Source organism: Sturnira hondurensis, unplaced genomic scaffold (assembly GCF_014824575.4).
Source record: "Sturnira hondurensis isolate 20B ecotype Veracruz unplaced genomic scaffold, ASM1482457v3 Scaffold0016663, whole genome shotgun sequence".
Lineage (NCBI taxonomy): Eukaryota > Metazoa > Chordata > Mammalia > Chiroptera > Phyllostomidae > Sturnira > Sturnira hondurensis.
Window position 1 is genome coordinate 15,361,160 of NW_028089294.1, and position 14,631 is coordinate 15,375,790.

Genomic DNA, 14,631 nt, shown 5'->3' on the forward strand with positions numbered 1-14,631 from the left:
CTCTCTCACAAGTTCCCCAAGCACACGCCACAGACACCAGTCGCACCCGAACACATTAACGGTAAGTTACGTTCTATCTTGTCTCTGCAGGCAGTGGCACCCACAGCATCGCCCTGGGAAACACGCTTGTAATACTCAGCGGCCTCACCATCTGCCTCTTTGTCTCTCTGTCTATCTAGTTGTCAGTCTCTCTCTCTCACACACACACACTCTCACACTCACACTCACACTCACACACTCACTCACTAGCCAGGACCCAACAGAGGAGGACTGGTGGAGGCTGGGGAGAGGGCCGGGTTCCCGGGTTCCCGGGTTCCCGGGTCAGGGCGGGGCGGCTGCCCTGCCCTCCAGCTGGCGCCCAGGACTCTGCCCGGGCCAGGGCGGCGGCTGCGGCCGGGAGGGCGACGTGGACCGGACACGTGGAGCTGCCAGGAGGCGGGCAGGGCGGCGAGGAGCTTGGTGCACGGCCCCGAGCGACGCCGCAGCTGCCCGCAGCCGCCCCCAGCCGGAGCCGCGCCGCCGCAGGTGGGTCCGAGCCCGGCCCCGGCGGGCGGGCTGCGGGTGCCGGCCGGGGACCCCCACCCCAGCCGGGCTGCGGGGCCGAGGCGGCCCCCTGGCCTCTGGGTCTGGATGCTGCAGGCGCAGCCCCGCTGCATCCCCGCAGCTCGCGCGGCCGCTGCCGAGTCCCTGGCCTCCCGGGAGAGCAGGTGGAGGAGGGAGCGGGAAGCCTGGCGACCTCCCCGGGCCCGACCCCCGGGGAGGAGGTTTCGCGGTTAACCCGGTTAACCCGGCGCTTTCCCTCCGGCTGTCGCCCTGACACCGCCGGGGAGAAGGGCGCTGGCAGGAGTCTCACCCGCATTTGACAGATGACGAAAAGGGGACGGGGAGGCGGAGGTTGTCGTCCGGCTGGCAGCGGCAGGACGGAGCCCCGCTCCCGGGAGTGGGCCCCTGTGGCTGTCAGAGCCACTGCGCGTTTTCTTTGGCTGCAGCTGGGGGTGGGGGTCTGGGGGGGTGGGTGGGAGTTGGGGGTGGGGGGTCTGGGGGTGGCTGGGAGGTGGGAGGCTGTGCTGGGAGGCATGGGAGGCACCAGAGAGGGGCGTTAAGGGAGAAGGTTCGGTTCCAAATAACTTCGGGACAGACTTAGCCAGCAGTGGAATGGATGCCCCGGGAGGTGCTAGGCTCGCGTCCTGGAAAGTCAAGCGGAGGCTGAATGGCCTTTGACAGGGATGCTGTGGAGGCAGCTTTCGCACTGGATGGGAAGTTATGCAAGATGAAAGGCCCCTGCCACATCCTGGAGTCTCTGAGCCGCTCAAGGAGCATCCGCTGGCCGCCAGCCATTTCACCCGCGTTCCCCGCGGCCTCCTCCCCATGCCCCTGGGAGACAGCGGCTGCTCTGTGGCCTTTTGCGACTGACTTGGAAGTCAGGCAGCATCATTTCATCTACTCATTAGCACTGGGTCGTTAAGTCCAGCTCATATACAAGGAGAGGTGCATTAGCCTTGAGCTTTTGTGACACAGTGTTGAAGAATCGGTAGACCGGCTTTTCATACCGGCTCAGTGGGCTTCACCAGTGAGTAGTTTGGTGAGATGTGAGGGGTGCTTCCCCTCTGTGCCTGAACCGCTACCACAAGAGGTATTCTTTGTTCTCTGTTAGAAGACAACTGCCAGCGGATGCCATGTGAAGCCCGAGTAACAGGTTTTGACAGCTCTGAGAAATTTAAATTACTCCAGAGCCTCCTGTTGGCCTAGGTCCCAGCAGTAAACAGATGGGGAGGAGAAAGCAAATGCAGGGTTTTCAGATGGGGCGACGGGGGTGTTGGGTCTGTGTGCAGCCACTGCAGAGCAGTCAGGAAAACTTCTGGAAGGAAAAAGACCTTTGGTGGCAAAGGTATTGTGCAAGGTATTATGCAAACTCTACAAGAGCAAAGGTATAAAAGAGATAAATAAATACCTTTGCCAATATAAATAAATACCTTTAAATACAAAGGTATTTATAAAAGAGCAAATAAATAAAGAGCAAATAAAGAAACAAAGAGCAAATAAAGAAATAAATAAAGAGCAAATAAATACCTTTGCCAATATCAATACCTTATATTTGCCAATATAAATACCTTTGCCAATCTCTCTAATAAAAGAGACAAAGTTCTGACAATTTTCATTATGAACAAAGTAAAAAAGATAAATAAATACAAATACCTTTGTATTTACAAATAAATTTATTTATTTTATTTAATTTATTTATTTATTTATTTTATAAAAGGTATTGGCAAAGGTATTATGCAAGCTCTACAAGATATGTAGAGCACAGTGCCCTACATATCTTGTCTCCTGGAACCTGACCACGCCCCCCCATGAGGGGTTGCAGGTGGAGAACCTGAAACACAGAAGTCACAGCTAGTGAGTTGCAGAGCCTGAGTTTGAAGTTAGCCTGAGGTGGGGACCCAAACTCTGGGACTATGCCACCTCTTCCTTAGCAATTCTGTTTTTCTCTGTCTTTCTCTTAATCATTGTTTTAACACTGGTATGTTTTCCAATGTGTGCATTTGCAAGCTTTAAGGAAAAAAAGTATTTCTACTTTATATTAATTTGTAAAGTTGTGCCTCATATACAATAGGTGCTTAATAAACAAGAGGGAAATGAATACCCTTTATTGTTATTCTACAAAATTACGTTTACGCTTTCCTTTCCTATGGATGTTCACCCTCCTGGTCTTTGCCACCAAAGGCCTTAACTTCTGCTGGCGCTTCCTGTGGTGTCCTCTGTGGCATCCAGTTCCATGGCCCATACTGTTTGGCCTTCTCCTTCTGGCTCGCTGTCCCTGTCAGCCATTATATAGCCCTCCTTCCAACTTGGAGCCTGGAACCCTCAGCTGACCCCTGCACCCCCACCTCTCAAACCAGTAGCCCTGAATATAAAGAACTGAGTGAAGTAGCCATTCACCTAGACCCTCTTTCAGCCACTGCTTCCCAATGGCACGGCGCTCTGTAGACAGGGACCTGGCTGTAATCTTCCTGGATTTGGGCACATATATGCAGTTCTTGGATTTCCACCCAGTCTCCTTGGGGTTTCTATGGAGATTCTGTCTTCAAGCCCCTGCTGAGGCCCAGGTGGTGGTGAGCTTCTCCCTACTGAGAACCTGAGTAGCCCTGAGCCCTAGCTGCATTTCCTCCTGTCTGCTATCATTTGTCTCCTTATGGTATCTTTCATGATATGGAAGTTTAACTTTTTAAAAATATTTCATTTATTTACTCATTAGAGAGAGGGGAAGGGAGGGAGTAAGAGCGGGAGAAAGTATAAATGTATGAGAGATAAATGGATCGGTGCCTCTCACACACCCCCAACTGGGGAACCTAGGCTACAACCCAGGCTTGTGCCCTGACTGGGAATCGAACCTGCAACCTTTTGATTTGTAGGCCAGCACTCAATCCACTGAGCCACACCCAGAAGTTTAAACTTTTGACATGCTCAAATCTGTCCATTTAGCCTTTAAAACTTATGAGTTTGAAAATTTTACCATGTTTAGTGACTCCATCATATAACAAGATTTGCTTAGCCATTGCCTAAGTGTTCCTCCCAGCTGTTTTCATTTCTTCGATGAATTAATAACATAGCTATAAGAGTATAGCTATAAGAGTATACCTAACTTATTTTCCAATTATATTCTTCTTTATGTGATTCCCAGAATGATATTGCTGGATCAGTTTCACAGCAATTAATACACTTTTGCAGGTTGCTCTCTAGAAACAGCTAAGGTTTCTAATTCCTCACACATTATGTGATAATATTTATTGGTTCTTTAATTTCTTTAATGATGATCGGACTAGAAATTTTGCTATTTTTTGCATCAGTTTTGCTTTTAGGTTTTTCTGGGAAATTGGCTCTATCTGGTAAGTTTTCAAATTTCTTCTATTTCTGTAGTCATGTTCCTATTTTCATTCCTAATATTGTTTTTTTCCCTCCCCCCTCTTTATTCCCCTCTGCCCTGCACACCCCCTCCCACCCACATTCCCCCTCCTTCAGTTCATGTCCATGGGTTGCACACACAAATTCTTTGGCCTCTACATTTCCTATGCTATTTTTAACCTCCCCTTGTATATTTTCTTCTTACCATTTATGCTTCTTATTCTCTGTACCTTTTCCCCCCTCTCTCGCCCTCCCCCTCCCCCACCAATAACCCTCCATGTGATCTTCATTTCTGTGGTTCTGTTCCTGTTCTAGTGGTTTGCTTAGTTTGCCCTTGTTTTTGTTTTAGGTTCAGTTGTTAATAACTGTGAGCCTGTTCATATCTTTGATCTTCTTTTACTTGGATAAGTTGCTTTAACATATAATACGGGCTGGATAATGATTAACTCTAACTTGACTTTATCTGGGAAGCACTTTTTCTGCCCTTCATTGTAAATGATAGCTTTGCAGCATAGAGCAATCTTGGATGTAGGTCCTTGCCTTTCATGACTTGGAATACTTCTTTCCAGCCCCTTCTTGCCTGTAAGATCTCTTTTGAGAAATCAGCTGACATTCTTATGGGCACTCCTTTGTAGGAGACTCTCTCCTTTCTTCCTGCTGCTTTTAAGATTCTCTCCTTATCTTTCATCTTGGCTAATGTGATTACGATGTGCCTTGGTGTGTTCCTCCTTGGATCCAACTTCTTTGGGACTCTCTGAGCTTCTTGGACTTCCTGAAAGTTTATTTACTTTGCTAGATTGGGGAAGTTTTCCTTAATTATTTTTTCAAATAAGTTTTCGATTTCTTACTCTTCCTCTCTCCTTCTGCCACCCCTATGATTTGGATATTGGAATGTTTAAAGTTGTCCTGGAGGTTCCTAAGCCTCTCCTCATTTTTTTTAAACTCTTGTTTCTTGATTCTGTTCTGGCTGAATGTTTATTTCTTCCTTCTCCAAACTGTTGATTTGAGTCCCAGTTTCTGTCTCAACACTTTTGGTTCCCTGTACATTTTCCTTTATTTCACTTTTCATAGCCTTCAGTTTTTTCCTCTAATTTGCTACCATATTCAACCAATTCTGTGAGCATCCTAATTACCAGTGTTTTGAACTGTGTATATGATAAGTTGGCTATCTCTTTATCACTTAGTTGTATTTTTTCTGGAGCTTTTCTTTCATTTGGGCATTTTTAAAATTTGTTTTTTGTTTTGTTTCAGCATGCCTCTTACCTGGTAAGGGGTGGGGCCTTAGGTTTTCACCAGAGCAGGGCAACCCCTAATATTGTTTATTGTGCCTTTTTAAATTTGTTCTTAATGAAAATTGTCAGAACTTTGTCTCTTTTATTAGAAACACCATTGTTTGGCTTTGTTGCTCCTCTCTTTTGAATTTTTCATTTCTGCTTTTATTATTTCCTTTCTTTTAATTTCTTTAAATTTATTCTGTTTTACCAGCTTCTTGAGTTGAAAGCTTAACTCATGAGCTTTAGCTTTTCTTCTACTGTAAACTTTTTAAAAAAGATTTTATTTATTTATCTTTAGAGAGGAAGGGAAGGAGAAAAGGAGAGAAATATCAATGTATGGTTGCTTCTCATGAGTCCCTTGCTGGGAACTGGCCTGCAACCCAGGCATGTGCCCTGACTGGGAATCGAACCGCGATCGTGTGGATCGCAGGCCCATGCTCAATCCACTGAGCTACACCAGCCAGGTACTGTAAATTTTTAAGTCAATCCACTTTCCCTCAAATACTGCTTTTGCCATGTGTCCTGTTTTGATGCATATTTCCCAATATTATCCGATTCTAAGTAGATAACATGTTCCATTATCTTCTTTGATCCATATGGAAGTGTGCCTTTTAAATTTCTCTATATATGAGATTTTTCACACCATTCTTGTTGATTTCTAATGTAATTGCATCTTAGGTATGTCACAGAGTGTGAGCCTGATTCTTTGATATTTGTTGACCCATACTCTGGCGTACAACTTGTAGGTTTTTACAAATATTCCACGTGTTGAGAAGACTGTGTATCTTTTAAGTGATTGAAGGGGGTTCTCTATTTGTCCATTAGCTCAGGGTTATTGAATGTTTTATTCAATCTTCTACTTCTTACTAATTTTTAGTTGGCTTAATTACTGAATGAGATACATTAAACTCTCCCACCATACTGGCTGATTAGATTTTTCTCCTTGTTATGCCGGGTTTTCTTTTTAAAGACTTTATTTTTCCTTAGGGCAATTTTAGGTTCACAGCAAAATTAAGAAGCAGGTACAGTGACTTCTCATTTCAGCCCATACCCACACATGCATAACTTCCTCATTACCATCATCCCTGCCACCTGGGACATGAGGACCTGGTGAACCTATCTGGACTGTAATTCTCCGAAGTCCACAGTCTGCCTTAGTGTTCGCTTCTGGAGTTGTATGTGCTATGCATTTGGACAAATGTGTAATGATGTGTACTCATCATTATAGTCTCATGCAGAATCTATTCATGGCCCTAAAAATCTGTACCCCGCCTATTCATCCCTTCTACCCCAAACCCCTAGCAACCACTGATCTTTTTACTGTCTCCATAGTTTTGACTTTTTCCAAATGTCATGTAGTTAGAATCATACAGCGTATGGCCTTTTCAGATTGGCTTCTTTCACTTAGTTATATGCATTTATGTTTACTTCATGTCTTTTCTTGGCTTGACAGGTCATTTATTTTCAGTGCTGATTAATATTCTGTTGTCTGGATGGACCACAGCTTATTTATCCATCCACTTATCTATCCATCTATTGAAGGACATCTTGATTGCTTCCAAGTTTTGGTAATTATGAATAAAGCTGCTATAAATATCTCTGTGTGGGTTTTTGTGTGGGCATAAGTTTTCAGCTCCTTTGGGTAAACACCAAGGAGCACAATTGCTGGGTTATACAGTAAGAATATGCTCAGTTTTGAATGAAACTGCCTGAGTGGCTTCCAAAGTGGCTGCATCATTTTGCATTCACACCAGCAATGAGTGAGGGTCCTTGGTAGCAATTGGTGTCCTCCATGTCCTGGATTTTGGCCATTCTAATAGCTGTACAGTCATATACCAGATACTTGTAGGTGTTATTAGATACATACAAGTTCAGAATTGTATCTTCCTAGGGGATTAAACTTTTGTGCATTTTGTAACAAAACTATTTTATCTATATAACACTTTTCTTCTTTTTTTAAATATTTTATTTATTTATCTTTAGAGGGGAAGGGAAGGAGAGAGGGAGAGAAATATCAATGTATGGTTGCCTCTGCCGAGGACACATAATGTATCGTGTGTCCCCTGCCAGGAACTGGCCTGCAACCCAGGCATGTGCCCTGACTGGGAATTGAACCGCAATCCTCTGGTTCGCAGGCCCATGCTCAATCCACTGAGCTACACCAACCAGGGCAACACTTTTCTTCTTAAATTCTAGTCTAATGATGGCATTAAAGCTACACCAGCTCTGGCTGGTATAGCTCAGTGGATTGAGCAACGGCCTGCAAACCAAAGGGTCGCTGGTTCGATTCCCGGTCAGGGCACATGCCAGGGTTGTGGGCCTGGTCCCCAGTAGGGGGCCCACAAGAGGCAACCACACATTGCTGTTTCTCTCCCTCTCTTTCTCCCTCTCTCTCTCTCTAAAAATAAATAAATAAAAGCTTTTAAAAAAGCTACACCTGCTTTCTCTGTCTACTATTGCTTTATATATCCTTCTTTCTTTCTTTTTTTTTGGTTAGTCTCTTGAAAATTGCATATAACTATTTTGTTTTACATGCACTTTGGTAATTTTTATTTCTTAACTAGTGAGTTTATACAATTTATATTTATTGTGATTACTGGTATATTTGAATCTATTTACCAGATTATTTTATGCTTTCTATTTGTCTTCCTTTTTATTTTATTTTTTTAGTTTCTTTTTTCTCTTTTCCTGACTCTCTCTGCATTTATTTTTTTAATTTTAAAAAAGATTTTATTTATTTTCAGAGAAGGGAGAAGGGAAGAGAAAGAGTGGGAGAAAAACATCAAGTATGGTTGCCTCTCATGTGCCCCACACGAGACCTGGCCTGGAACCTAGGCATGTGCCCTGACTGGGAATTGAACCAGGGACCCTTTGGTTTTCAGGACAGCACTCAATCCACTGAGCTACACCAGTCAGGGTGAATCGATTAAAATTTTTTTCATTCATTTTATTCTATGCTGGTTTGAGGTCATGTATTCTATTTTTTTAGTGATTATCCTTAAAATGTTTACATGTTTATTTAACAAAGTTGATCAGTATGTCTATTCTCTTCCCAAACAACCATCGCCACCTTATATCTTATTGTAGTCGAATACTGTAGTGCAATGCACCTTTTTTGCCTCATATATTAACATAATTACCATAGTTTGGGACCCTAACAGGATCTTTTTTCTTTTTCCTGAAACAGAGCCTTTAGAATTTTTTCTAAGAATTCACAATGAGAGTTTTATTTTTTGAAAAATCTTTATTATATTTTTTCCATTACCATTTAGTCCCCTTATACCCACCCACCCCCAGAATTTTTTAAATGAAGGAATATTGGTGGTGAGTCCTCCAATTTATTCAAAATTGTTTTTGTTCCACCCAATTTCTGAAAGACAGTTTCACTGAGACTAGAATTCTAGAACGGCAATCCCCCGCACCGCCCCCCCCCCAATTAAAATACTGCACTACTACTGCTCCACTGGTGTCACTGTCACTGCTGAAAAGTCAGCTGTCAGTCCTCCTTTTTAGGCGACTTGTCTTTTCTGACTGCTGTTAAGACCATCTCTCTTTCTCGGTGTTCTCTGGTTTCACAAAAGCTCTAGGCATGTGTTTCTCTTTATGTAATTTGCCTGGGAGCTTCCTAGGGCTGGAGCTTCCTGAGCTGGAATATCAGCATTTTCCCAACATACTGGGAAAATCTCAGCTGTTATCTCTTCAAGTTCTGCTTCTACCCAATTTTCTCTATCATCTCCTCCATCCTCCATGCCACCTAAACTTTAAAAAATATTTTGTATATCTTTAACTCGGTGGACTTGTGGAGGTTCAGAACTAGGTACGTCTGTGATATGCCAATTATTTTGAGCTAGAAGCAACTTCAGCTTCAGCTCAGGAGAAACGCCTGCCCTCCGGTGACGACCTGGAAGGATCTGAATGAGGGACCTGGCTCACAGTGGGAGAGTATCTGACATAACCTCTTTTGACCTATCTACTGGGCAGGACGCACTTCCAATTACCGAACACCTGCTCTTCTTGTCCTGCAAGGACCTTTTGAAGCCCCAACATGTATTACCTCCTCCCTAGCTAGAATGTCCTATATGCCTGATCTCCCTTTCTCTCCCTGAACCTCCCTTGCATGTGGGGTCTCTGACTGTCTCATGTATGTGAAGTTTCATACATATATATATATATATTTAAAGATATTTATTTATTTTTAGAGAGAGGGGAAAGGAGGAAGAAAGAAAGAAAGGAAGAGAAACATGGATATGTGAGAGATAGAGTTGCCTCTCACATGCCCCCAACTGGGACCTGGCCCCCAACCCCATATGTATGTATATATAATGCCCTGACTGGGATTCAAACCTGGGACCTTTTGCTTCACAAGCCAATGTGCAATCCATGGAGCCATACCAGCCAGGGCTATATATATTAAATTTGGTTATTTTCTCTTGCTAGTCTGCCTTGTGTCTATTTGATTATTAGACCAGCTAGAAGACCAGAGAGTAGAGGAAGTTTTGTTCCTCCCCCACAGACTGTGTTCTGGATAATATATTCACATCTATTTTCCATTTCGTTAATTCTCCATCATCTGTTTAACCACTCATTGCATTTTTTAAATCAATCTTTCCTTTATATTTGTATAAGTTATATTTGGTTCATCTTCAAATCTACTGGTTGTTCTTATGCTTTTATTCCTTTCTCATAGTTTAAAGCTTCTCTTTAATTTCTTAAAACATATTAAATATTCTTTATATTCTGTGTGTGATAATTACAATATCTTTAGTCTTTGCAAGTCTGGTTTTGCCTGCTCTTATTTAGCTGGCTCTTATTCACAGTGTGTTATTTCCTTGTATATTTATGACTTTGGGCTGTGAGTTCATGCACCTTGAAACTTTACCTATGGGAACTTCTTTGAGCCCTGGATTGGAGTTGTGTTCCATCAGACAACGTGTACATTTTTTTCTGTCAGCTGGAAGTACTATCAACCAGGTACCACTTCAAAATAAATGACCTTCTCTAGGTTCTTGAACCACAGAGGTAGCGCTGGCTTGGCCCCATACCCACATTGGAGCAGGCTTATTACAAATTCTCAGGGGACATATTTTTCTCCTTTCTACCCAGCACCAAAAGTCAAAATAAGCATGACTCTATGATGCCCTTCTTCAGGGTAAATTTACTTTCTGTTCACCCTCAGGTGAAATTTGAGTTGTTTGAATCCCAGCTTTATGTGGGATATCTCCTATTGGTCTCCTCCTGTTGCTTGTGTCCAGGCCTTCCCACTGGTCTCTATTGCACCCAAACTGATAGCTCCAGGTTTGCTGAGATTTGGTTTGCTGGATACTCTTGAGGAGAAAGCCGACTTCAAACTGACTTTTCCTTGAGATTACTGGTTTCAGTGTGCTTTTGTACTGAAAATTTCTTATTTTCTTGCCAGCTCATTGCATTTGAAAAGACACTTTCTATTTTTATCCAGCCCTGGAGTTACTTGCACTGGGAGATTTATAAGCATTTTCCCAGACATGGAGGCCTGGCTGTCTTTCTAGTCCCCTCTTTTACTGAAGGGTGTCCACTGTGGTGGGACCTCTGAGGGTCCCCAGTTACTATGGACTCTCAGTTCCAGCAGCCTCCCTGGCACACACCCAAGACCTGGTCTTCTCCCCTGGGCACTACGACTAAAGCACACAGACCTAGGCTGCCAGCCAACGTTCGTGAACCCCTTTGGGGCAGCTGTGGCTTCAGCACCCATTTAGCCTGGGGACTGTGGACCAACTGTAGACTCAGGATATTTTTTGTGGTCAGCATATGCATAGAAAACTGCAAACAGTTTCTGGGACTCTCAGTAGCTTCACCTTCCTGGGGACTTCCATGTTTTGCTGCTGCTTCCTCAGGGCAGCTCTGCTGGCCCAGTGACGGCCAGGCTCCCACGCGTATCTTCCTGTCGACCAGATGCTCGCTGCTCTTCTGCATCTCTCAGGAAGCAGATGCGCACCCTCGCAGTGGTTCTGAATGTTGTCAGGGTCACGGAACTCTTTCAGACTCTGCTCACAGCTATGGACCTTTCTCCAGGGAAATTCGGTGCCAGACCACTGTAGGGCGCGGTGTCAGAGGGCTCCTCATCCTCTGCCCAGCCCACGCACACAGTGATTTGTCTACCTAGAGGTGGGCACGGGGTCTCAGGCCTCAGCTTTGCTGGGCGTCTGCTTCCTCAGGAACTCACATGGTGTGTACACAGCCCGGGACTGAGCAGAAAGCCTCACGCTCCGTGGTTTTGACCAAGCCTCTCTCTATTTGGCCGTTTTCATATGATCAAGGGCCTGTGTTGCCAGTGGGCCTACACAAGGTAGGTCTAAGGGGAAGTTTTTGTTTTTTCCTTTGTATTGGCAACTGATTTCCTGTTTGTACTTGGGAAATAGCAGTTCCTGGGCTGCTGCTGCCTTGACCCCGGTTTATTGTGTTTTCAATCCCCTACCTGAGTTTAGGCCTATTTCAAGGAGTCTGAGCCTCGTTCGATTTGCTCTTTGGTGAGATTTTAATAAATGCTAACTAACAAGACACCTCTCTGTTTAAGTCTTGGTCCTTTTGTGACTCTGCACTTCCAATTTGGCCTTTTTCTTGACCTCTCTGAGCTAGCATCCGTCTGTAAAACCAGTGGACCAACCTGGATCAGACATAACCAGGCTCCCTGTGAGCACCTCGGGGCTGCAGGGCAAGAGGAATGGGCTGTGGGGAGGGGCTCCAGCCGCAGCGCCACTTCCGCCAGAGCAGGCCTCTGTGCATGTCACACACTGGACCTGGAGTAAAATTTATTTTGAGCAGAGCTCCGTGGGGATCACTGACGTCCCTGTGTCCTGCCGCCTGGGCTGCAGGTGGAGGGATGTTCCTGTGTGACCCTCTGGTCCCTACTCTGTGGCAGACACCTCCCTCCTGACTCCCTAACTCTGCTCCTAGGAAAGATGTTACTTGCTCCAGTCCCAGGGAAGATGCTCCCTCTGATGGTGAGAATGTTACTGCTGCTGCTGCTGCCCCCGAGTCGGGCTGCCCCCAGGGATGGAACCACGAGGTAACGGGATTCAGAGGTGGGGGCCATGGGTGGAGAGCAAGGAGCCTTTGGAGAGTCGGAGGCTGTGGTGGGCCCCTCTGGGGGGCAGCCAGGGTGTACCCTCCCTAACCTCTGTAACTCTTCCTGCCACCCGCCACCTCTGCCTTGAGCCTGTTAGAGTGCCCCACATGAAGTGGACATGCAGGGAGTGTTTGCTGGATGCATTTGGAGCTCAGGCGTTCCAGTGAGGTGCAACGCACAGGGGAGAAGCTGTGGGCCGGGCAGGGGCTCCGAAGGAAAAGGGTCGCTAGCATGTCATCTCCACTTTCTTTGACTGTTTTTCTTGTGCCTGTGCAGTGTGCATGCTGGGTGGGGTGGGGGGGCAGACACGGAACAGCAAGGGCTGGCAGCAGTGACCCAAGTTGCTGCAGCAGCTTTTGCCAGCTCGCTGCGGTCACAGGTCTGGATTGCCTTGGGCAAACAGGTAGCCTCGCTCAGAACCCAGAGCCAATCTGGAGCTTTAAAGACTGACCAAGAGACCCTGAGCAGATTGAAACTCCAAAACCAACATGCTTTCCCTCAGCCCCGGGGACCAAAGAGTCCAGTCTGTGCCGTGGTGTCAATTAGCTCACTATCAAAGTGGGCCGTGCCACTGAGCTTGGCCAGACACCTGCCCCTTGGCCCCAGCATCCGAGTAGAACTGCTGCCCCTCACTGCGCTGTTTTCTTGGGTCTCCAACTTCTATCATTAGGTGCAGCCTCATCCGGCCTCTATCCAACCGGATGTTTTATGGGGGTTTTCCCTGCCCACTCAGTTAGGAGTCTGCAAACACAGAGTCCGAGGGAGGAAGGTTCTGCTTCTAAGGATGCCATAAGGGCCTCCTCCCCACAAGGTCTGGGAGGGAGAACTCTGCCAGGAGTTTGGGGGTGGAAAGCCAGTATGCTGGGCCCTCAGGGAGGCTCTTGGTGAGTCTGGGCCTCCCCCCTCCTCCAGGCTGGACCCTGAGGTGCAGCAGCAGCCCCTACCCAACCCCTTCCAGCCAGGCCAGGAGCAGCTCCGGTGAGTAGCCTGGGCCAGGGGCCTGAGACTGAGGCTGGAGGTGGGGGCTGGCCTCTCGTGGACTGACTTGCCACTTTCTGTCAGACTCCTACAGAGCTACCTAAAGGGACTGAAGAGGATGGACGAGGACCCAGAGCACATGACCCGGGAGCAGGGTGAGGGCTGGGCTAAGGGGCCTGGTGGACAGGCGGCTCAGGGCGGCTCAGGGCAGCCAGAGCTGGGGCCGACTGCGGGCTGCCCTGTCGCCTCCCGCTTCCCCCACCTGTCCCTCTGACGCCCCTTCTGGCCTGGCTTCTCTCCCTTAGTCCTGCTTTACCTCTCTGCCCTCCATGACTACGACCAGAGCGGACAGCTGGATGGCCTGGAGCTCTTGTCCATGTTGACAGCAGCTCTGGCCCCTGGAGCTACTGACTCTCCTGCCACCAGCCCAGTAAGCCCCACTGGGTGGGGACCCTTTTCCTCCCCCGAGACCAGTGCCCTGGGGCTTTGGTTCTTTTCATCATGACTCATGTGGTGAATCCCCAGGAATGCTCAAAGCCTGCATGACACAAGTGGGGGCGAACAGCCATCGGGAGGGTCAGGGCTCCAGGAGACCCCTCTGGGCACTGTGGACCCACAGCAACGGTGTGCTCCCACAGGTGATCCTGATGGTGGATGAGGTACTGGAGACCCAAGACCTGAATGGAGATGGGCTCCTGACACCTGCAGAGCTCATCAACTTTCCAGGAGAGGCCCCAAGACACCTGGAGCCACAAGACGTGGGCAGACAGTCCCTGTTGACTAAAAGCCCATCAAGACAAGAAGCACAGGAAGCCCTGAGTCTCAGAGAAGAAGCTGGGGGACAGGTGGAGGCCAGGAAGGAGTCCTCAGAGCCTGTACAGGAGGCTGGAGGAAGAGCCCCAGGCCCTGGAGGGGAGGCTGGGGGACAGGCAGAGGACAAGGACACTGGAAAGGAAGCAGATGGGCTTCTGGGAAAAACACTGGAGTCTAAGAACACCCCAGAGGAGTTTGAGATTCATGCTATACAACTGGAGAATGATGAGATATGAACCTTGAGGATCCAGGTTTGTGCCCCTAGAAGTCTCAGCACCAGAACATAAGCTCCGAAGGGTGGGGTGTGTATGTTGGGACAAGGACCACCTCTGTGCCCCCTTCATGGCCCCATTAGGTGGCAGGTCTTTCTGTGCAGCTCATGAAGACCCTAAGCTGAGGACTGAATAAAGGAATAAAAAAACTCATCCCTCTGGGCCATCTGTCTACTGGTCCAGCCCGGCCTCTTGGGGAGCAGGGATGCAGCTTTCCCAGTGTCCCCAGCTGCTGGAGGCACAGCAGAGGAGAGCATCAGGCCATAGCCAGCTGCAGCCAACCCTGGGA

General features: G+C 47.1%; 1 protein-coding gene across 1 annotated transcript; it reads left to right on the top strand.

The window, feature by feature from the left end:
• Positions 1-317: 317 nt before the first annotated feature.
• Positions 318-14,495, top strand: CGREF1 (cell growth regulator with EF-hand domain 1). Its single transcript, XM_037066751.1, has 6 exons — positions 318-525; positions 12,108-12,219; positions 13,192-13,257; positions 13,342-13,412; positions 13,563-13,687; positions 13,896-14,495. The coding sequence occupies exons 2-6, from the start codon at positions 12,113-12,115 to the stop codon at positions 14,304-14,306; spliced, it is 780 nt and encodes a 259-aa protein (XP_036922646.1). The 5' UTR covers positions 318-525; positions 12,108-12,112; the 3' UTR covers positions 14,307-14,495.
• Positions 14,496-14,631: the final 136 nt, after the last annotated feature.

What these genes read in the sequence shown, in the direction of transcription:
- CGREF1 (XM_037066751.1), top strand. Translation starts at nt 12,113, where the DNA reads ATGTTACTTGCTCCAGTCCCAGGGAAGATGCTCCCTCTGATGGTGAGA. An exon ending in CCCAGGGATGGAACCACGAG is followed by an intron (nt 12,220 to 13,191) that starts GTAACGGGATTC and finishes CCCCTCCTCCAG; the next exon opens with GCTGGACCCTGAGGTGCAGC. An exon ending in CCAGGCCAGGAGCAGCTCCG is followed by an intron (nt 13,258 to 13,341) that starts GTGAGTAGCCTG and finishes ACTTTCTGTCAG; the next exon opens with ACTCCTACAGAGCTACCTAA.